At 39.1% G+C, this 25,179-nt stretch overlaps 1 protein-coding gene across 1 annotated transcript in view; it reads right to left on the bottom strand.

The window, feature by feature from the left end:
• side-V (sidestep V) overlaps positions 1-25,179 on the bottom strand; it is a 307,327-nt gene that overhangs the window by 55,615 nt on the left and 226,533 nt on the right. The window contains exons 4-5 of the mRNA XM_065239440.1: positions 24,049-24,110; positions 13,225-13,469 (exon numbers count right to left, since the gene is read on the bottom strand). Of these exons, the coding sequence (XP_065095512.1) occupies positions 13,225-13,469; positions 24,049-24,110 (307 nt within the window). The remainder of the gene's footprint in view (positions 1-13,224; positions 13,470-24,048; positions 24,111-25,179) is intronic.

Here is a 25,179-nt window from a genome sequence, read left to right as displayed (position 1 = left end):
ACGGGGTGGAAGTTCGGTTCAGTGGGCGGTAAGCTGGGGATGGGATAATGAATGGAACGAAAAACGAGGCGAAATCTTTCATACTTTTCACGAACCATTCGTCGCCCACCTCTATCGACCATCCGGCGCTAGGCGTTTATCAATCAAATGATGGTTAATCTCGCAAGATTTAAGCGCAGCCTTGTCAGGTTCGTTTTGTCTAGTAAGGCGAGACGAGAGAAAGAGAGTGATTCTATGGGTGCGTTAATTGAAGGTTGAAATTCGGTACACGTGCAGGAGCGTTAGTCTTTTGGGGTGGAATTTTCCATGGTTGCGTCAGTGTGCCGGTTCTTTGTTCGGAGGAATTTTATAACGGGTTCGATAATGGGAAGTGAAGTTGGTTCTTTGATTTTCACGCCTATTGTGGCCATGAAATGCTGGCATTATTTTCGATAATTGATAGTATTCGCGCTGCCAAGTTGCGATGCAGACTTACACTATCGTAAGAAAGGGGAGAAGAGCTGCCAGCCAAAAGTTTGGATGGAGTTTCAGCCATAAAGCTGCGGTAGAGGATTTTTGCCCCAATAATGGATGGAACGCTAGATGAATTAATTTTTAATGGTTCTCTAAAAATATGGTGGGTTCATTGAAACCCTCATAAAAAAGTTTGACTTCTTTGCACCTGTAGCAGCTTGTAGTTGATGTTTCAACATCCCACCTTGGAATCCATAAATAAACTGATGTGGGATGCTCATTATTTTCTGTGGAATGGCACTATCGCAAGCAGTATAGATGCTATAGCTAGCCATTGAATAGTGACCTGCTCCCAGCCGTGGAAATGACCACCGCTTGTGGATTTCCTATCCAGCCAAGCCCAGGAAAGTCTTGGAATAGCCGACTCGCAAGTTCAGCTGAACGATCCGTCTGGAAAATTTAGTGTACAATTGTTTCCAGTTTGAGTAAGACTAGACGATTGAACAAAATTCTTGCTAAATCAAACAATTTTCAAGTGAACACATGTCAAGTAAACAAGAACCGGTTTTAGATGTCTAACAAGAATTTGTGACCCTTTATCAAATCAAACGGTACGTATAGAAAGGCAAATAATTTTTTTAAGTAATCTAAAGTAGAATCTACTCCATACAGTTCCATAGTGACGAGAATCGCTGATTATGAAAGTTCTGTAAGTTTCACCCCAAGAGAGAATTTTAGTCACCCTCAGAAATCATTGGTTATTAAATTGCGATGAATTACTACCCCAAAATAGTGAATTTGCTTACAATTTAAATGATTATAATTATGATACATATTTTTTCTAGTGACCTAGAAGTCATCTAAGTAAAAAATGCAGTTATAAGAAATGCTACCGAATAAAAAAATTGTTTTTGATCAAAAATAGTCGTCGACTAACCTTGACTAACCATATTTTCATCTTGGTCCCCCCTTATCATAATTGGCGAGGTGAAAATTTGTCATATGATATTTTCACCTTGGTCCCCCTTATCATAATTGGAGGTGAAAATTTTTCATACGATATTTTCACCTTGGTCTCCTCTTATCATAATAAAATAAAATAAAATAAAAAAAGATGATGACGATGGTCCCACCTCTTACCCCTACAAAGGTTTGAGCTGGACGATTTATCTTTAAGATAATTAAATATGACATTTTAACCAGGTTGGCAAACAAAATCGAACTGGTTTCAGTTACAGATATAAATTCCCTCTAGAGTTTACAGTTGCTTCACAGCGATATAAATATGGAAAAGCTCAGGCGTCCACTTCTTAGTTCGTCTTTTTGTCCACCTACAATATTCATAAGTATTACAAACAATCCAGAGTTCTCGATGAGTCTCATCGTCGCCCACTGGTCACCATAGCCGGTCGAACTCCAGACGAATCTAGAACCACACTACCGTTCATACTGGCGACATCACTCTGATGAGACAACGAAACCCTACCCCAAGCTCCTCCCCTTTTCCTATCCTTCGACAATGTACCCCTCTAACCTCGAGTAAGCCGCGAGTATTCGGCCCAACTCCTTCTAGACATAGAATTAAGTGAATTTTGTTACGAACAAAGAACAATGAATTATCGGCTCCGTAAAGCTAACGTGATTGAGCCTTACAAATAAACGAACTAGATAAAAAATAAAAAACAATCAAGAGTTAATGAACAATCAACAAAGCATCCTATTACACTAGCAACCCCGCAATCTGATGCTATCATAATTTTCAGCAATGTCAGGAATGCTCACGAACCCCCAACATTTGCCAGAAAACTTACTACTAACTACTCTATATCCGTAATACGCGCGCGAGGCTCAAACCTTTGTAGACTACTTTTTTTTTTAATTAATCTACTATTAAATCAAATATTAAAAATCCATTATCACCATCGTGGCAAACAGAAATAGTTTTTGCAGTGCTACAATAATTATTAAAAAGTTGTTATGACAGCTATCCATATAAAATAATCCGTTAGAGATAACTTCGTCAAGATACATAATTTGTCAATTCATAAAAAAACACTGGATAACTGTTCAAAAGACAGTTTTAACGTGTTTAATGCAGTGTCTTTTAAATTCTGTAAGTGTTGCTGAACGTTTGATATGTCTAGGCATCGAATTGAAAACATTTATTCCTTTATAATATAATGAATTTTGTGAAGCACAAGTCAAGAAATGTGGTGTTCTTATTTCAACCGCGTTTCTAGTATTATATCTATGAAAGTCACTTCCTCTTTCAATTCGATTACACAAATATCGATGCAACAAACCGTTAACTACTTTAAAAATGAACACCATAGTCAAATATACAATTCTTTGCTTCACCGACAACCATTGTAAGGCGTCTAGCATCAAAGTTGAGGAAGTGAATCTATTACTTCTCAAAATCAAACGCATTATTTTATTCTGCAAGCGCTGTAATCTCGATATTTGTGTTGCATTGGCCAGAAATAAAATGGAAGGGCAAAAGTCAAGATGAGGAGAGATGATTGATTTGTATAGCTGTATTTTACTGGCAATAGTTAAATCGTTTTTCAGTCGACATAGAATTCCATACTTCTTGGCAATTTTCTTGATGACATTGTCAATGTGAGATTTGAACTTAAGTGTGTCATCAATAATCACGCCAAGATATTCAATCTCACGAACGCGATCAATAGTCTCATCATCAATTACAACAGAGACGTTCTGATTTACTCGATTCCGCGAAATTACCATAAATTTAGTTTTACTTGTATTCAATTTTAACTGCTTATACTTCAACCATCTACTTAGAGAACGCAAATCTTCATACAAGTGTAAAACGGCATCATCTAAATCCTTAGCTGCAATGAATAACACCGTATCATCTGCAAAAAGATTAATGTCGCAAAATCGTAAAACACGTCGCAAGTCATTAATATACATAATAAATAACAGGGGCCCTAATACACTTCCCTGGGGCACTCCAAGGTTATTCCCCACGGGACTGGAAACAGAGTCATTAAAACAGTCCGTTGAGTTCTGTCAGACAAATAGCTTTCAAACCATTTATATGCAGTACTCGTAATTCCAAAGCGCTTGATTGATCTTAACAATAAGGGCCTAGAAATTGTTTCAAAAGCGCGTTTAAGATCCAAAAAACAGCAACAATCGAATCTTTACACTCCAAGTTATTTTTCCACTTCGCTAATACCAAATTCAACGCGGTTTCACAAGAATTACCTTCCCGATACCCCGATTGTTCTGGTATCAACAAACTATTACTATTTAAATACTCCAACAGCTGGCCTTTAACAACAAGTTCTAAAATTTTCTCTAATGTGTGATTCCTTCCAAATTTGTGGCACATGTCCAGTTTGTAATGATTCATTAATAAGGTCCAGCAAGATGTGGCCAATGACATGAAAGCAATCTCAGGGTGTCGACTACCTGGAAAACCTGGAAAGTCAGGGAATGTCAGGGAATTCTATTTATGATCTGGAAAGTCAGGGAATGTCAGGGAATTTTAATGTAGGTCAGCGAAAAACATAATGTTGATCACATTGCAAAAAATCATGTGTGGGACACATAAAACAATCTTTGAAATTTTATCAGTGCATGACGTGAAAGTTTTTGGGAAGATCCCGGGCATCAGATCTACTCGCTGCGTTTATGGACGCCCTTGCCGGTATCTCTTCGAACAAGTTGCTGCAAGTGTCCATGGATGGGCCCAATGTAAATTGAAGCTAGAGGTACAAAAAGGTGGCGAGAAGCTGATAGATCTGGGAAGCTGTGGGCTGTATATTTTGCATAATACATTCAAGGATAGTGTTCACAGTATCAGTTGGGATGTTGTCAAATATTTGCGTGGTATCTACAATATCTTCAAAGATTTACCAGCAAGACGAGCGTTTATCACGATGTATTCTGGATCTACCATATTCCCGCTAAAGTTTTGCGGTCACCGATGGTTGGAAAATAGTGCTGCTGTTCAGAGGGCAATCAAAATTACTCCGCAAATACGAAAATTTATTCAAGGCGTCCAGAAAGACAAAATTGAACCAACGTCAGCTTCCTACCAAGATGTTAAAAACTGTTTGAATGTCTCGCTGCTGATGGCTAACAGTACGTTCAGACTACAGATTTATAACATGTTATAGCACTATCTTGATGGTGGTTTCTGTGTTGCAATTATTTGACAACCGTTATAATATGTTATAGCTCTGTAGTCTGAACGTGGTATTAAGCTAGCTTTCTTTAAATCAGTTGCTGTCGAAGTTGAGCCATTTCAATGCGAATTTCAGATGGACAACCCTATGGTGCCTTTTTTGTGCAACGCAGTCCGCGATGTGCCAACCGATGTCGTAAACATGGATGTTTTTACTGTGGATGTTGAAATGGTTCTCTCTGCGATAAGGAAAACTAAATCTTCTTTTTCACCCGGACCGAGCGTTATGCAATCTACTGTGCTGAAAAAATGCTGTGATATCTTAGCCACAATGATGCAATGATGACCCTGCTTTTTAATTTATCGCTCCATCAGCGTAAGTTTCCCACCCTTTGGAAATGCTCTACTATGTTCCCAGTTTTCAAGAAAGGAGACAAATGCAATGTGGAAAACTACCGTGGGATTACCTCGCTCGGGGTCGAATCGAAAGTGTTCGACTCGCTGGTCAATGAGAGATTGTTTGGTTCCTGCAAAAACTACATTAGCACCTGCCAACATGGCTTCTTTCCTGGCCGCTCCGTCGAAACGAATCTCGTCAGCTTTACGTCTCTCTGCATGAAAAATGTATCTAAGAAACTCCAAGTGGATGCCATCTACTCAGATCTTAAAGCTGCGTTTGATAAAGTTGTGCACGTCATTCTACTAGCAAAACTGTACAAAATTGGATGTTCTGCTCCCTTCTGCAGTTGGCTGAGATCGTACCTCGTACAACGGCAAGTTACTGCCTGCATCGGAAACTACTCATCTTACTGCTTCTCGAACAGTTCCGGAGTTCCACAGGGAAGCATACTGGGACCACTGCTCTTCTCTCTATTTGTGATGCAACGCCTTGCGCCGATGCAACGTTTATCCTGCCTAGCGGAGGTAAATTGTTTTTTGCTGATGACCTGAAAATTTACATTGTTGTTCGCAACCAAGCTGATTACTTAGAATTACAAAAGCTTCTGGAGATCTTTTATGTTTCGTGTGTGCGCAATTTTATGGGATCCTTTGTGTTTTAAAGCTCTTTACTGCTCATTGGTGCGCTCATTGCTTGAGTTTGCGTGTGTTGTCTGGAGTCGCTACCAGGCAGTATGGATTGCACAGCTTCGAGTCCAACGTAGATTCGTCAGATACACATTGCGCCATCTTCCTTGGAGTGACCCGCTTAATCTACCACCGTATGCTGATCACTGTCGTTTGCTGGGCTTGGATATTCTTGGTGAGCGGAGAAACGCATCGCAGGCTGTCTTCGTTGCCAAAGTTTTGCTTGCTGAATATGATGTGCCGGAGTTACTGGCTAAGATTAATGTATATGCACCTGTCCGTACACTCCATCCGAGAGCTTTGCTACACGAGGAAGCGCACAATACCAATCATGCAGCTAACAGCTCTCTTGTCGCCATGGTTCGTCAATTCAACGTGGTATCCGACCAATAATAAATAATAATAACAATATTGCACAGGTAAATGCACATTTGATCAACATGATCGCAAAAACGGAACGACTGGACGTTTTTTGGCACAGGTTATTGGTCGGCGTAATCAGAACTATTGTTGGTTGTGAAAATGATTTGCTGCTTATCGCATGGCAACGCCAATGCATAGAGAGGTTTTTCGGTAAATGCAGAATATCTTTGAAAACATGAGGGAAGAGTCAAGGCCCAAGCGCAATGACAGCGGAACGGCAGTGGTAGCGGAAAAGCCCGATCTGAGGAAGCCTATTTGTCGGATTAAAAACTAGTTAGAATCAAATCGAGTGCGGTTAGGCATCTTGATGTCATTTGTGACAGCGTTTCCGTTCCGCTTCCGCCCACATTGCGTTTGGGCCTTCAGTCGTAGCGCGACGTCAGATCTATGATGGTGTTACTCATGCAAGCGGGTTCGAAAACTTACAAATTTTGAATGAACTTATTCAGTGAGTTCGAAAAATCGCATTCGCTTTCCAAGTAGACAAGGATCGTCGTTTGCAGGAGAAAATTGTTCTGCTCAAATGATAAATATTTTTAAACGTAATCCGAAAATAAACACATATTAAACTTGCAATTTCTCGTTGTAATGTGAACTCACTGAGAGAATAAAATGTTAATGATAATTAAACTTAAATTATTTTACCATGTCTGCGGTTGTCATATGGAGTTCCAGAAAGTACGAAACTGACTAATGCATGAGCAGTGCATCCTCAGGTTCGGTTGCAAAAGCAAGAATAATCACTGCTCTGTTATTTTAAAATAATTTATATGTAAAGAGAAAGGATCGTCTACGGGTTGATTTTTATTTGGCTGTGAAATTATGAACACAAATTGAGAGCTTGGTGACATTGATTAAATATTCCTATTATTACTTTTTTTGTTGGGGGGAGTTGAACCACTGCGTCCATTATTTGATCCTAGTTGTGAGCAGTAGTTATTCATTATTATATTATAATATGTATTTATAGCCCTAGGTCTATTCACATCCTTCGTAGGTAGTCGGTCATATGGTCTGTAAAAATTGTATTAGTATCAAGTTCTGTTGTAAGTGCCATGAGTATGCTATTCTTGATATTTTCGAAAGCTTACCCTGCTGCTCATTTTAAACTAACCTTAATTTAAGCTACAGTATAATAAAGCACATCACGTTGTAGCTTCTTAGGTTAAAATAACGAAGTTTTGTGGACTGGAATTTTTCTGAAAACCGACTGGAAAGTCAGGGAAAGTCAGGGAATTTTATTTTCGACTTTGAGTCGACACCCTGAATCTTGAATAACTCTAGCATTAACATTATCTACTCCAGCCGATTTTCCTAATGAAAAACAAATAACTCTAAGTTCATCTAATGTAATTGGGTGAAAAACTTCAAATCTACAACTGCTATTAACTGGCTGTTTTATTTCGTCAGGTTCATTCAATGGATTGATTAATCAATATAACACTGTCTACAAAATAATCATTAAACATAGCTGAAATTACTTGTTCTAGCTGTTCTAATGTGCCATTAAAAGTTATGGACCGCGGTTTGCAATTACTAGGTTTTAATAAAGATTTCAAAATTTTCCATAACTCTTTGCTGTTGTTTTGATGCTGATCAATCTTCCTTTGAACATATTCACAACGAGTTTTCTTTATCGATTGTGAATACTTATTACGTGCGATTGTGTACCTAGTCCAATGATTGTCATTATTTGATCTACAAAACTTTTTGTACCATTTGTCCCTTTTCCGTTTAAGACGCAAAAGATCTAAATTGAACCAGCTGTTCGAGTTCTTCAAAGAAACAAACTTTTGCTCAACTAGTTGATTAGTATACGTTTTCAAAGCGTTATTAAGAACAGCTGTAGATTCATCTAAGTTACCGGCCGCGAATGGAAAATCCAGGCTTCTCTCAACAAGGTTTGAAACAGCTTGCTTCGAATATTTCCTCCAGCACTTCAATTTTACAAAATTATCGTTATCGTCTAAGACATTAATCACTAAAGTCTCATGATCGGTTATTTTCAAATCAGTATCCGTAACTGAACAAATGGAATCAAAATTGGAATAAACGTGGTCAATTAAAGTTCTACTGTGCCTGGAAATACGCGTAAATTCATTTACCGTTTGCTTTAAATTAAAAAACTCAGCTAAACGCTTCAAATGATTCAAATTATGGTTGTCACGCCAATTAATATTAAAATCACCAGCCAATATATTTAATTTACTAGAATCAACGAATGGCTCGAGCCAGTTCTCTAAAACTTCAACTGGTCACTAGAACTGGGAGAATGATACAAAACACCATAATTACCCATCTTCATGCCACGTACAACTGTAATGCCCAAGAACCAGTTGCCATGAATAACTTCGTTGGTACGAAGGTTGAATTGAACTGATTCTTTGGCATAAATAGCAACACCGCCAGTGTGTCTAGAATGTGATAAACAAGCAGCAACAATTTATCTCGGAATACTATACTGATCAAAAGCTTCAGTTTCTACAATATGAGTTTCAGATAAGAAAACTAAAAGAGGACGTTTTTCCTCAACAATCTGACGTAATGCTACGTAGTTTGTTGACAACCCCGTAATATTCAAATACAAAAAAACGAATTGATTCACATTCCTGGAACTTGGCTGCTATTTATTGGAATGCAAACTGTTTTTAATCTGATCAAAAAGTCTTTTATAGAGCAAACATTTCGAGCTAAATGCGGCATGGTTGACGTCCAATTTCATTTTTCGTTCTTTATTCATTTTCAAACAAGTAGGGTAAATTATGGCTTCGGCACCCATTTACTGTTTTCGGCAACCGAAATTGAAACATTTATTTCACTGTATTTTCCCATCAAAACTCTTCGCTGAATGTATTAAGCCGATTCCTTACCTTTTCAGCTTAAATCTGATTACATTTTTACGACTGTGAATTCCTGTTATACCATATTTTTCTTTAAATGAAATATACATACTACAAAATACGACTGATTTCGAGTTACCGATAATAGAACATCTGTTTAACACGCAGTTCAAATGGAAAGGGTGCCGAAGAAAAAGAGACTGCCGACAATAGTCACTCTCACCTGAGAAGTTTGGAGTGTTGTAAAAACATGTTCAACCCGTTTTGATCAATTCTGTCGATTGGAATTGGTAGAACAGCAAGCAGCAGATAAATTTCAACAAACAAACCTGTCATGTATGTGTGTGACGCTGAGAAATCGCTAATAGAAGTTCGGACGCTGCTTAGATTGACGAGAATACGTAAATTCCCCTAATACATTTCAATACAGTTGACGTACACTCCGACCCAGACGAGTAAGAGAGGTGCCACAGTCGGAAGAAGTGTTAGTTTGTTTACTTAAATGAGCCAATGCCCATTTTGTTATGGTAAGTTTGCTATAAGAAATGCTCCTCGTGTTTATTAGCGAAATTCACATCAAAGATTGATTAATTGCGTATTAAATCAGTTTGGCACGTAGATTTTTCAAGGTTGATGGTAAATCGTTGTACAACTTGCTACCTATGTACGTAATTCTCTTACGTCCAAACTCTGTCCGTGGACGTACCAGGGCAAAGTTTCCCATCTGACGCGATGCTCTGGTGTGCTGCATTCTCCTTATAGCGTAGTTGTGATGTATAGTTTGATTTGTAGCAATCTTATGCATTTGTATCAAGATTTGGAATTCGTACAGTGATTTTACTGGTAAAATAGAGCTGCTCCGGCTGTCACTATACAATAGTCTTGTTGGATACAAAAATGGCTTCCGCAGTATAATCTTCACTCACCGATTTTGAATAACCTGGAGTTGTCGTAAATTGGATTTACTTGCACTTCCCCAATTTGCTATTAGGTATTGGAGTCTCGAATGAATCAGCGAAAAGTATATGTTTTTCAAGCATACAAGGGGCACAAAAGTTGAAATCTTCCACAAAATTCCGCATAAAGAGGTTGTTTTTTTCTTCAACGACTCAATGTGTGGCTTCCAACTCATAGACGAATCAATTACAAGGCCTAGAAACGGATAATCGGAAACTTCGTCTAACACCTGGCCTTGAATAACAAGTGGATCATGTGCTGGAATGCACCTCCTTGGTGAATGAATCAACATGTACTTCGTTTTTGTCAGGTTCAACGAAAGTACATTAGCCTTGAAGTACTCCATTAGCAAATTCACATCATGTTTGATGTTTTGTAAAATTGATTCACAATTCGATCCTTTGTAGATCAGCGAAGAGTCGAAGTTCTCCAATCAATCCTATTTTAGACAAATCGTTTATGAACAACAGAAACAAGACCGGCCCCAACACTTAACTTGTTATAAGTGAAGCGTGGATTTTCAAACATGTTCACTACTTTAAAAAAAAAATCTTATTATTGCAGGCAGCCTTTGGGGTCAGTCAAACAATCGCATCGTTCAACATTTTTATGAATTAAAATAAATTTTGCGAGGGTTCACTTTTACCCCTTAATCCCCTATAAAGTGTACCCCGTATTCCTCTAATATCTCATGAACTGTTGTTTAAAGACATAGTATTCTAAAACCATGCATAAAGTGCTTATGTTTTACGAAAAATAGAGCTGTGAAAAAAACATTTCCTCCAAAAAGTAGGGGAAAATGGGGGAAAATGTTCCAAAACACATACCTACAAGGCTTTCCGGTCTATGGGTTCCGGACGATTTCCCTTCGGAAAAGTCGTTTTTCATGGCCGGAATTCAGCGTGCTGTTGAGATATTGAATTTTGGGTAATTTTGGACCCATTTTTGCCCATAGTGCATCGGAGGAAAACTGATCGCTCATGCCCACTATTTTCAATCTTGGCACCGAGGTGGGAACAACAGCACTATATTTTTCACCCAGATTGCTTTCAATACCATTTTTCACATTTTGCTCCTGTTGCACACTCAACAATAATGGAGCCATCTTTACCATTCCTGAAATTACTGATTTTGTGTGTTTTTGGATCCAACTGAGTTTTCAAAAACTTACGAGTATCTTCGCAAGGTTGTTTGGACTCTTTCGGTTTAATCACAATGACCGGACGAGTCTTACGATTACTCTGTTTGTTACTGTTACTATTAATGTTACTGTTACTGTTAATTTTACTGTTACTGTTACTGTAACTAATATTTTTACTTTTATTTGCACGACTAGATCTTTTGACAACATCCGCAAAACTCGCATTTTCTTGAAAAACATCAGGTGACAATCGGATTGGACAATTTTTCATACGATATTTTCACCTTGATCCCCCCTTATCATAATCGGAGGTAAACATTTATCGTATGATATTTTCACCTTGGTCCCCATCATCTTCATAATTGGAGGTAAAAAAATTTCATATGAAAAAACAAACGTGCCTTTGAAAACGGTGATCCAGGTGTTCCTGGACAGTGGAAGGTGTAAAATGTTGCCAAGCTTTGCAGGCATGAATGAGTGCTTTGTGGTGGTTACAATCTATTCACCCGAAAAAAAATCACACGCCTTCAACACCGAATTTTATCAATTTATTTACTCACAGTCCCACCAGACTGTGAAGTCTGACAATAAGCCTGTTATGGAAATTTTCTCATCAACGTAAGTTTACACCGTTGCTCTAAAAATAATCCCTACCAGGTACGATCGCATAATCAAGCTTTCCACCATTCAGACGTTTTTCCATAGTCAGGATTATGCAAATCTCCTCCTGCTAGAAAATCAAATTAACCCCAATCCTCCCGTTCCCCAACCGTCTTCTTCTGTTTTGAGAACATGGGACCACAAAATCACTTCCCATTTACTCTCCAATCACATCTCTCGCCGCCGTTCCTTCCAAATTGACTCGGCCAGGGTATCGATAAATTCTAAATTAGCCGTTGTTACCAGCACGTTTCTTCCCAATCAAATGCTAAATAGCGTATCGCTTCAATGGACGCAGGAAGGAAGCGAAAAAATTAACATAAAATTTAATTTTCATCATTAACCGCTAGAATTTTACGGTTTTATTGCTGCCTTCGTTTACATTACTACCGTTTCCCTTCTCGTCGCGCACGCACACATTTTTTCCCTCATATTGAAAGAAACCACCACTTCTTGCTTTTTTATTCGACACCCGACGGCGTCTGATCGATGACCATTAGCGTGTAACGAAGCGTAGTTTTTCTTTCTGTTTCATCACCCGTCGTTGGGATGATTTTTTTTTTCTTCTGTGAAAAACCATCCATCGATCGTCGTCGTCATCGTTGCAACCTCAATAGTCAAGCGCTCTTGAAAGATACGACAGAATCAATAAAGCAGCAGTCGTTATTGCATTTGACAATTGGGTCAGCGTGCTAGATCCATCCAAGTAGCCATTGATTTGGGGTAAAAACTACCCCATCAGTGGCAGTGCCTACTTGGTCAATATTCAATAATTCCGACCGAACGATGCTCCTTCAATGGACATCACAGAACTGCTGGATTGATTGAAATTGTTTTTCTTTCCCCCTCCCCGGATCTGTGTTCTGGGGATTTTATGTTCCCACCTTCCCGGCCCCAGTCCAAGTAGGTTTAACGATGAGAAGGGGGATTATGAAAGTAAATAGAAAATAGATTTTCATTCGTTTCCACTCGCTTCTCCCCCTCGGCGAAACCGTGTCTAATAAATCCCATAACAAGTCGCCTCTTCGCTCCGGTGGAAGCCAGCGGGAATCGACTGACTTAGGTATAGCTACGCTTCTGCTGATTTAATGCGGTTGGTTGGTCGCTCGCTCGGCAGCACTGCAGTTCTCGAGAGGTTAATTGGAGGTGTTTGTTGTTACAACTTTGTGGTGGATTTTTTTTTTATTGCCTGCTCTTTCTCGCCTTTTTCCACGAAGTTGTAATCCGTTTATAGCTCGCCACCTATATAGTTGGCTGGCACCTCGCCGACTGCGATTGACCGAGGAGACCACACTCTTCGACAGTTCCTCGCTCCCAATCGTTATTAGTTTTTTACGACTTCTTTTGATCGATAAGTGGTACCTTGCTGCCACCACCTCATCGTGCGGCGTTTTATCGCCTTTAATGTTGGCTAAGTCGGGTTTAATCTGCTTTGATTGTGAAATGTATACACTTCAACGAATGCGAAGTGAGTGTGTGTGTGTGTGTGTGTGTTTACTTACCGAGTGTAGATCACTGCGGGTCAGTTTCTCCAGGTAGAGGACGTTCTTAACCGTCCCGTCCGGGAGGATCATGAAGGAGTCGTCCAGCAGGGCGTGCTCCTTCCACCAGGTCACCTTTGGCGTCGGGATGCCCCCGCTGGACACGCAGGTCAAATTGATATCGGCGTGTTCCTGGTAGGGGCCGACCATGCTGTCCAGAACTGCTGCTCCCCGCTCGTCCAGGATGGTCACCCTGGATGGAGGAACTGTAACGAGAGGAGAAGCATAGGAAATTGATGAAGAATTTCGACGATAAATGTGGGATGGATGGTCAATTTTAAATGAATACTTAAGTTACGTAAGGACGTTCAAGAGAAAGAGAAAAGCTTGAATGGAAATGGTTATGATGTGGAGGATTCCCTTCCTTTTTGAATTTTTGCCGAGTATGCTCATTTTAATTTTAATTAGATGATCGATCAATGAGGGAAAAACCGAATGGGTTCTTGTTGGGATTAAGCTTTCCGTAGCCAAGCTAAGTTAGTTAGTATAAAGAAAACTAAACTAACTAAGCTTGGCTACGGATAAGCCAATTGCACCCTCCAGAGAATCCTCCGAATCGTTGATTGAAATTAGGGTTGCCGGTACCGGATCCTTTCTGCGAGTGCGAGTATGTATAGTATCGAAAACGAATACCTCATTACTTTTCCATAATAGAGCAGTTCTACGTCAATTAACGGATTAACTTAGCAGAATTGTTTACTTTAGCGCGGTTTTCCTCCAAAAGTCGCTTTTTACGCAGTATGTTTTTAACGATTTCTCTATTTAACAACTTAATTCCAATCAAATTATCTGTTTTGGACCTTAGTGAAAAAATGACGCACATAAAACATCTTACAATGTTTTGTGTAAATCCAGAATTAAAATGAAAACTACTAAAATTACATAATCTAACATAATTCAAGCATTTAAAAATGTTTGTGCATTTAATTTATCAATCTTGGTTGGTCGATTTTTACGCGGTGCATATTAGGGTGGGTTAACTTCACAACCCCCTGTTTCCCACTGCTCTTTCAATGTGAATTAAGGTCCCCAAAAAGTGAGCAACATTTGAGCGAATTTTGTTATAATATTGATTCGAGAGTTTTAAATTTTGTATGAGAAAATGTATGAAAAAGAGAACGATCCTTTTAATTTGCCTACCAGAAATCCAAATATTGCTCAAATTTAACCATATCTTGGACGTACATTGAGAACTATATACAAAACAACTTTGTTGAAGACTGTAAATCGATTTGATCTTAGTAAAAAAAAGTTACTAATCATTCAGTTTAGACCAAGTAGGTATATAATAATAACTTTTTTCTCCGAAGTCTAATCGATTTCCAGTCTTGAACAAAGTTGTTCTGCATAGTATTTTTAATCTATTCGCGAGATTTGGTGAAATTTGAGCAATATTTGAATTTTTGGAAAGCAAATGAAAAGAATCGTTTTGAACCCCATACATAGTTTAAAGTTCTCCCCCAAATCCAGGTCATAACAAAATTCGTTTCAATTTGAGTAAGGGACCTTAATGAGTAAGGAACAGGGGGTTGTGATCTACCATACAAACTTAACCCACCCTAGTGCATATCCCTCGCGTTAAAACCCACTCCAGTGTACTCGTTCAGGCAAATTTATAACATCTTGAGCATTGATCAATTGTCAAGATCTTGGACTTCATATAAAGTTTTCAGATTCTAAATTAAAAAAAAAAAAAAAAACATATATAGCGAAGGAGCAAATTTTTAAAACTGGAGACTCTCAGACTTTGAAAAATTCTCAGGATCTTTGAAAGAGGTGGAGTATTTGCAGACCAAGGGCAAATTTTCATAATACCATATTTAGTTGATGTGATACTAAGAAATTTCCAGATTTTTTTTAGTTTGAAACAAATTTATACAATGAAATAATTTTTAAATTGGTTTTGAAAACCTGGAACTACAAAGATATTCAAAAATTGTGCGATTTAGGAGCTTGAGATGAAAGAAAATTCTACATCAGGTCATACCAGAATGCCTAGTCGGAGCCCGACGGAGCTTACAGAGTCGGAGTTAAAGTCGATGAAAAGTACCGTAAAGGTACTGGAGCGTCCCGAAATTTGATTCACGTGCAACGTTTTTGGCTCATAATCAATTCGATTGGCTTTGAGTGCCTGTCATGAAAATTAGCTTGAACCATATTGTATCAACAATATGATCCACTCTTTCGTTTTTTCTGAGGCATGACTTCCAGGCAACACGAGCGCCCTTGAGTCAAGAAAGGCAGCTAATATATCATAAAAACATTGCTTATAAGCTTCATCAAAGGAGTGAATCCAAACATGTTTTGTCAATCATATGCCAATCGGTGTCAGAGATTCGTTTACAATGTCTTTCTCTTGAAGTACACCGCAACAATAAAAAATAAATGTTTCTGAATTGCCACGCGATGGTAGAAAAAATAATAGAATTAATTCTGCGCTCAAGGAGTCGGGCTTGAGGATCACAAAGGAGTTGAAAACAACCTAAACCACCATCTGTGCAGTGCTGAAACGTTTGTCTGTTTCCCGGAAGGTGCAATCAAGGTGTCATGGCGGTACAGTGGACCATGAAGAACGTCATGAAGGCTTTCAAAGCGAATCCAGGACTTTCAGACGTGGATGTGGTCAACAAACTCGATACTGTTTGGAAAATCCGCATTCGGGAAGGTTTCTTCAATTATCGGGCTATTGAACAACCGAACCGGACCATGAAGCAAAACATTACGGCCAAAATGCGGGTCTGAGAGCTGTATGACCAGATGCTGACCAAATTCACCGGATGCATCCGTAACGTATGTCAAATTGGACTTCAAACAGCTTCTGGGACAGAAGTTTTATGTTGCCAGGGTGCGCGGAGATGTTCCCAAAAAATATAAATTAGTTTTTGCGGACAAGTTTGCCGATAACATACAGGACAGTTACACATCAACGAATGCCTGAAAAAAAAACGTGTATTGCCGTTCATTAGGTCCCACCGGGGCCCCCTCAGGTTTTGGCCAGAATTAACGAGTTGACACTACAGTAGTAATGCGCAACAGTGGTATTGCGATAATGGAGTAGACGTCATTGAGAAAGAGATGAACCCCTCAAACTGCCCCAATTTCCATCCAATCGAAATGGATGAGGTATCATCAAAGCTAAACTGAAGAAGAGTGGAAAAATTACTAATGATGCTATTTCAATGGCCAGATACTGAAAAAAAGCCGGTGAGGTTGACCAGCAGCTTGTGTGGAAGTTGATGGCACGTATCAATGATCAATGAATGATTTCTAAACTCCAAATTTTTTTTATAGCAAGTGTGTGGAAGCAACCCTGGAGAGGAATAAAAATCGCAAAACCCATATTGTATCTTTAAACTACATAACATTTTCTTCGATTCGATCACAGTAGGCCGCACTTGAAAGCTGACGTGTTTTTCTTTTGTTGCGTGTGTTTTCGTCAGCATATTTAACATTTTTTTCTTTAAATGAATTAATTTGCTTGCTGAAATTTTATTTCAAGCGTTCATAAAGTTATAATATCGTGTTTCGACTGTGTTGAGGCGTCCAGTTCGTTAATTCAGTAGTAGAGATTCGGAATGCAAGACAAGATTATCAAGGACAAAAGTTTACGAACCGACAGGAGCAGGTGACAAAAGACAGCGTGACAACAAACTACAAGCAAGAAGTTTGGCAAGTTTCCAGAAATGTGCAGTCAGTGGGGATCTTCGGCAGCCTGGAGTATGGAGATTTGAAAGAATTCCTCATGTGGAAGCGCAGAGGACTTCTCGGTTTCCTTCACGGCGAGTATCACGTCAACAGATTCCTTCCTATTTCCTTTTTAACCTACATTCGTACACGGCCGGCGCTGGTATTGCTAAACATTAGATCTCCAGTTTTTACACATTGAGTATGAATGTTAGTCCCAAACATCATCTAATCTAATCTGGCCACCTGAAACATGTTATTATACTCATGAAACCGACATCTTTTTCAACTTCCGCGGATTCTTCAAATTTATGCAAATATTCATAGACACCTGGAGAAAGTGCAAAGGCCTCAAAATCCAATATCAATCTGAGTAAGAAATTAACCAGTAATAGACCCCCATACGGTAGTAGAAAATACACAACTTAACAGCAGCAGTGACAATGTCGCACACTTCCAGGGTCAGTTGTTTATAAACAGTTGCTACCGCGTCGTCAGCGATGCGCGCTGGCTTAACTAGGTGCTTCGCGAAAGGTCAAAGTAAACATTGGTGAGTAAGCATCCTACATAGTCGTTCCTACCGCGAGGAGCATTAATTCTTGTTAAAAAAAACAGACACCGACTTTCCAAGAGAAAAACTATCTGTCTCGCTTTAAATGTACATACTGGAGAAAAACTATTGTGTAGAGTTTAAGTAACAAATTCATGTATAAAAGGTTTCGAATAATAAAGAATCGGGGCAGTTGTTCTGATGAGTTTATTATCCGAGGTTTGCTAGGTGCGGACGAGCACAGTTCCAACCTCAGGATAACAGATTCATCAAAGAGCTTTTTCCATACAGTAGAAATGGAATTGCACTGTCTTTCATTTCACGGAGAAAGAAAGACCACGCGAGTTGTTGCTCTACGTTGGGCACTTCAACACGGGAGTGAAATATGGATGCGCAACGGAGTATGGGCGCTTCAAAAGTATTGAAAAAATCTATTTTTTCATTCTTTAAAGGAAGTTAAAGTTGAGAAATTGTTGAATTCAAATAAAGGGGAAATGAATGTAATGTCGGCCTGAATTCCCCTAATTTGGGCCCATACATAAATTCAGCAATCGACTAAATTTTCAAAAGCGACCAAAAATAGCCATATTAGCGATGGACGTAATCTCAGATCAATAGGCCAACATTAGAACCATTTCCCCTACATTTATGAAAATCGATCAAAACATAACTTGAAACTAGCGATTTTAAATTTTATTCACTATCGCTGTTCACTGAGTTTATATTTCACGAATTCCGGGATGCTGAAGTCCACCGAAAAACGGAAGCTCTATTTGTGACCACTGACTCACATTATTTCGTATTTCGTTATAATTGGAAAGCATCCGTTTTTCAGTACCTGTCTCTCTCAATAATCATCATTTAATTTCCTTCTGCCAGCATACATTTTTGTGTTTTTCAAATAAACACCAACGTCCCGAAACTCATAATTCAAGATACCTCCAGACAGGTACGGGGAGATAAATAACGGCAGGAACCCACTCATCACGGTTGGCGTCCGCCCATTCAGACTCCACCTTCGGCCAACCGCTCCGGAAGCCTCCAGCTTGATGTAAATTTCCTTTCCATCTCACGTTTATGGCCTGAGCCAATGTTTGCCAATTCAATTTCCGTTCCTCAGCTCCAGCGACTGACTTGCTTGCTTGGCCTACTAGGATCGTCGTCACCATCGAAGTTATTCTTGTTATAGGTATTGTTGCCGTCCTCATTCATCCCTCCGTCACGGTGTTCCTCTGAGCGATATTGGCAAAAAAAATACCATTATAACGATAAACGCTAGCGACACCGGTGGTGCAGTGGTAAGCGTGATTACCTTTCACCCCAAAAGGCCTGGGTTCAATCCCAGTCGGTGCCGCCGGGATTTTCTGAGGCATAAAATCTCTGATCACGCTAAGCATGTTTAACACGTTAAACGAAATGCATATAAGTACCAGACATGTTTTTTAGTGACAGGTACTCTATTTTGCAATCTGCCAAAGGGAAATCACAAACCGAGTGTCATCAAAATACATGGAATGTTGAGAGATTGAGCTCCTGAGAGTAAATTTTCTCTCTCAAATTTGAATATTTTGGCTCTCTGGGAACTGGTAGTAAAGCAGGCTAAACTGTATGGGGAAAAATTATTTTTATTTAATTGTAGCTTGTTGAACAATAATTTCCGGGAAAAAAGCTGTACGACAAAGTCACTGACTAATTTAGGTTGTCGTTCACTTTTTTTACCTGAATATGCACCGAAAGCGAATTATTCCCAATTCTCTCAATTTCACTCTCTCTAACTGTCCATGGCCAGTGGTGGAAAGCAAAAACCGAATTAATCAAACTCACAACCTAAGTATTAAAAAAAAACAGACATTAGACAACCTACCATTGGAAATCAATGTTTTAAGCTCATAGAATGCAGAATAGCCATACAAACCAACTGGCGTTCATCGTTTTGACGGTACAGTCAGGAATCTTTATTGCCGGGCTACCGGGAATAAGGATACCCACAGCTTATGGGATTTTCACTAATGGGGGCAGTGGTGGATTATCTCTTTTATTTAAATATATAAAGTTATACTGTCTTCGACAAAGTTGTTGTACTGGGATAGGCCAACAAGCCTGTGTCATTGGATTCAGGTTTAATTGGAAACTACGCCGCTAGAGGCGCTTCAATTTTATATTCCTAATGATGGGCGTTATAATGTATGGAACGTTGGACCCCAAGTAACACTTGCAACATCTTGCATGAAAAATAAAAAAATTCCAGTTGTAAATAAGTTATATATTAATTGCTTTTAAAAGATACTGTTTTAGGCGCGTTGTATTGTTTTTTTGTGAAGTAGTCGACCTTTCTGACAACCACTTGTTATCTTGAAGTTATAATTCGATATTGCATGTCTCAATTACCAGTTTATAACACATTTATAACTGATTATATTTGGTGAAAACTGGCTAGACTTATGTACAACATGTTTTCATATGTCATTATTAGAAACATGAATACATCTGAGATGTAACTTATTGATAACATGTTATTAATAAGATATATTTCAGTTTTCATCAAAAACAATCAGTTATAAAAGTGTTTTAAACATGCAATTGAGAGTTGCTATACCTAATTATAACTTCAATATACGATAAAAATAATGTTCTTGTTTTTCGTGTTATAAACATGTTTTGATAACAAATATGAATTGTCTCAATGCATTCTACAAACTGCACTACAATATGGCTGACCAATGAAGCAATGTATAGAATTTAAAAAAAAAAACATTTAATTTGTGCTTTCAACATCACATGTACGTTTTGTAAAAGAGAAAAGTAAGATAATTTAAAAAGAAAGCTGATATTCTATTTTTTTTTTGTTTTTTGCAAAGTTGGGGAATTTTATCCAGGATTTTTTATGCAATTCAATTTATTATATCAAGCTTTTTCTAAGAGCCAATGAGTTTTTTAGAAGTAGAATGTATAGATTTACCATAAATTCGCAACCGCATAAATGTTTGCAGTACGGAATCTCAGTTTAGGCACTTTATTTGCACGATAAAATTCCTCAGAAGAATAAGTTGTGTAAATTGATGATAAACAAATTCCATTAGTAGGAAGGATTAAATTAATTTACAACATGTCCAAAACAGTAGGTTGCGTTATAGTCATAAATAAGTGGCGCAAGTCAAGCATATGTTATATTTAGATCCCACCTCTTGCACTTTTTTCGGTATAAATAAGTTGTATATAAGTGACTAGACGTAAATGTTTACCGCTGATATTGTCATAAATAAGTTAGCTAAACCCGTTTATGACTAATTGTGTTACTTGGGACTCAAGTTAAAATATTTCGTGATCCTGGACATCCTGACCATATAGAAAGTTACTGTCTTCAGCAAAGTTGTTCAGGTGATCATGTTCTTTTGGATGGTGGTCATACTAGTTCAAAACTATCTCACTACGCAGCGCTAGTGTGCACGTGCAATTCCTATATAAACTGTATCTCGAGAGCCTGGCCATATAGGAAGTTTCTGTGTCCAGCAAAGTTGTGCAGCTGACCAAGTCCTTTCGGATGATAGTCATATTAGTTCAGAACACACTCGCTACACGGCGCTAGTGTGCACATGAACTTCCTAAATATGTTAATTCTCGAAAGCTTGTCAATATAAGATGTTGCTGTGCAATGTGAGAACAGGAACCGGAAAAGGGATGACGTGTAGAGGCTGGAAATCGATGTCAGACGCCATTTTGGAATCCAAGATGGCGGCCATCGGTTCAAGAAAAACCATCAAATACCCTACAATATGGGTATTTCTGGAAAGGGAACAACGTGTAGAGGCCGGAAATCGATGCCAGACACCGATTTCAAATCCAAGATGCCGGCCGCCGCTTCAATAAAAACTGTTAAATACCCTACAATATGGGTATTTTCGGAAAAGGAACGATGTAAAGAGGCCGGATATCATTGCCAGACATCATTTTGGAATTTAAGATGGCGATCACCGGGTCAAGAAAAACTGTCAAATACCCTACAGTATGGATATTTTTGGAAAAGGTACGACGTTTAGAAGCCGGAAATCGATGCCAGATTCCATTTTGGAATCGTAGATGGTGGCCGTCGATTAAACAAAAACTGTAAAATACCCTACAATATGGGTATTTTCAGACCAGGAACAATGTATAGAGGTCGGATAGCGATGCCAGATGTCATTTCGGAATCCAAGATGGCAGCCAAATACCGTACAATATGGGTATTTCCGGTTAGGGAATGACGTGTAGAGGTCAGAAATCGATGTCAGACGCCTTTTTGGAATCCAAGATGGTGGCCATCGGTTCAATAAAAACTGTCAAATACTCTACAACATCGATTCCCGACCTCTACACGTCATCCCTTAGCCGAAAATACCCATAATGTAGAATATTTGACAGTTTTTCTTGAACCGATAGTCACCATATTGGATTCCAAAATGACGTCTGACATCGATGTCCGGCCTCTGCACGTCGTTCCTTTGCCGAAAATACCCATATTGTAGGGCATTTGACAGTTTTTCTTGAACGGATGGCCACCATCTTGGATTTGAAGATGGCGTCTGGCATCGATTTCCGGCCTCTACACGTCATTCCCTATCTGGAAATACCCATATTGTAGGGTATTTGACAGTTTTCTTGAACCGATCGCCACCATCTTGGATTTGAAAATGGCGTATGGTATCAATTCCCGACCTCTACACGTCGTCCCTTAGCCGAAAATACCCATATCGAAGAATATTTGACAGTTTTTCTTGAACCAATAGTCACCATCTTGGATTTAAAAATGACGTATGTCATCGATTTCCGGTCTATTTACATTGTTCCTTTTCCGAAAATACTCATATTGTAGGGTATTTGATGGTTTTTCTTGACCCGATGGTTGCCACCTTGGATTCCAAAATGGCGTCTGGCATCAATTTCCGGCGTCTACACGTCGTTTCCTTTCAGAAAATACTCATATTGTAGAGTATTTGTCAGTTCTTCTTTAACCGATGGTCGCCATCTTGGATTCCAAAATGGAGTCTGGCATCAATTTTCGGCCTCTATTCGTCGTTTCCCTTTCCAAAAATATCCATATTGTAGGGTATTTGACAGTCTTTATTGAACTGATGGCCGCCATCTTGGATTCCAAAATGGAGTCTGGCATCAATTTTCGGCCTCTATTCGTCGTTTCCCTTTCCAAAAATATCCATATTGTAGGGTATTTGACAGTCTTTATTGAACTGATGGCCGCCATCTTGGATTTCAAAATGACGTCTGAATCAATTTCCGGCCCCTACACGTCATTCCTTTTTCGGTTCCTGTTTTCACATTACACAGCAACATCTTATATGGACAAGCTTTCGAGACATAACATATTAAGGAAGTTCATGTGCACCCTAGTGCCGCGTAGTGAGAGAGTTCTGAAATAATATGACCATTATCCGATAGGACTTATTCACCTGAACAGGCATGGAATCATTTGCATTCATTTCATACATTCATTTACATTCATTTGCCTCTAACTTTTTTCATCAACAGCATTCCGCAAAATGATGTACAGAGCTTTTATAGGTTTTGTTAATCACTACAACTTTTGCTCGCAACTCATATCTATATCTCTTATGCATCATGAACTAGAGTGGGCAGAACTTATTACTGTTTTCCGGTGAATGTAAAATACATTCACTGAAAAACAGTAGTGGATTCTGTTCGCTCTGGTTCGTCATGCATAAGAGATACGGATTTGAATTTTTAACAAAAGTTGTAGTTAATAACAAAACCTACAAAAGCTCTATACACCATTTTGCGGAATTATGGTGAAGAAAAAAGTTAGAGGCAAATGAATGTAAATGAATGCACGAAATGAATGCAAATGATTTTCCATGCCTGCACCTGAACAACTTTGCTGAAGACAGTAGCCTCCTATATGGCCAGGTTCTCGAGATACAGCTTATACAGGAAGTTCAATTGCACGCTAGTGCCACGTAGTGAGAGAGTTCTGAACTAATATGGCCACCATCCGAAAGGACTTGGTCACCAAAAAAACTTTGCTCAAGACAGCAACTTTCTATATGGCCAGGATCGCGAAATATTGTAACTTGGGTCCAACGTTTTATATATTATAACGCCAACATAAGTAATATAAAAGTGAAGTGCCTCTAGCGGCATAGTTCCCAATTAAACCTGAATGTAATGGCACAGACTTGTTGGTCTAACCCAGTAGAACAACTTTGTCCAAGACAGTGTAGCTTTATGTAATGAAACAAATGAGATAATCCACCACAGCCCATATTAGTGAAAATCCCATAAGCTGTGGGTATCCTTATTCGCGGTTCCTTATTCACGCCCCCGTTACCCCGGCAATAAGGATTCCTGACTGTACATATTTTTTTAGATAACACCGCCCAGAGGAACACCGTGTCCGCGTCATCGATCGTTATTGTGGTTGGAGTAGGTCTGACTCATACAATTGAATTAGGCACACACACATACAGAAATAGGCCATGAGGAAGCAGCAGCTATTGCCTCGATTGGGGTAAAGCAATTCAACGACGACGAGACACACTTACCGAGTACGTCCAGATCTATCCGGCAGTTCTTCGTTGGCGACTTTTGAAAATCCACCCGGCATCTGTGGAAGGAAGAGAAAAATAACACAGGAATGAATGTGAGTATAAGAAGAGTGAATGATTGGAAGGAAATTCGATTCGATGTGGTTCTCGGAACTCGGGGGAAAACCTTCTTTTTCTATTATTCCTCCTTCCTATAGGCCTATAGTCACAATAGACTAAGTGACGAGTCGAATAAAGGAAAAAGTTTTCTTTTTTACTCATAAAGTGAGGAAAGTTTGAAGAGAGTCTCATTTTAGTAGGAAAAAGGGTTCCTCTCATGCTGTGAAGTGCAACTCAAAATATTCATCAGCTTTTCGAGTGGGGTGACGAGAAGCTGTCTCGTTTGATGACGCTGTCATTCGATGTACAAATTGAAATTCATTAGAAAACTCCTCGTCAAGAATGGAATGACAAACATCGACTGGTGAAATTTTATTGCAATCATCGAAACGACAAATGACGATAATAAGTTCAAAGATGAGCGATGAGCACTAGACTAGACTAGATGATATCTACTCATCCAATCGCAGTAGCCAACTCCAAGTTAGTATCCTGCAAAGGGTCCTCGGAACGACTACATGATTGGCATAATAAATAAACCCCCTCGCCTTTGAGAGTCCATCAGTTCATTTCGGAGCTGCCGAGCACGAATCGAGCAACGACCACCGCTGCCCCCACCTCCAACTACGGAGTCGGACCCCATCGATTGAACATCGTATTTCAATTCTGTGCCAGGTCAGCTGACACCAGACATCCCAGCCGAAACTTTTACGTCCAAAAGAGTTATAAATTGAGAATCAATTACGGACACTTGGGCCAACTTTGCCCATCGGTGGTCAGCTCGGAAGGGCACTTGAAAGAGAAACCGGATCCGTTCGGCACACGCGCGCGCGCGGTTTCGGAATTCCAAATGAGACAGTCCGTGGAAGTCCGAAGGAAGTGGATTTCCTCTGGAAAGTATGAATTTTGACGGTCGAAAAGTCAGTTAGTGGAAATCCTTTACGTGACCCTTGTGGGTGGTGAATTTTTAACACGTTTGGTGGGCGAGTTATTTTAGGAGAAGGGATTTTTCGATGGAATTCTTTGAAG

The sequence above is a fragment of the Ochlerotatus camptorhynchus genome, unplaced genomic scaffold (assembly GCF_037179485.1).
Source record: "Ochlerotatus camptorhynchus isolate MF236.1 unplaced genomic scaffold, CSIRO-AGI_Acam_v1.1 ptg000055l, whole genome shotgun sequence".
Taxonomy (NCBI): Eukaryota; Metazoa; Arthropoda; class Insecta; order Diptera; family Culicidae; genus Ochlerotatus; species Ochlerotatus camptorhynchus.
Note: the sequence above shows the minus strand (reverse complement) of the source record. Positions and strands in the feature narration are given on the sequence as shown.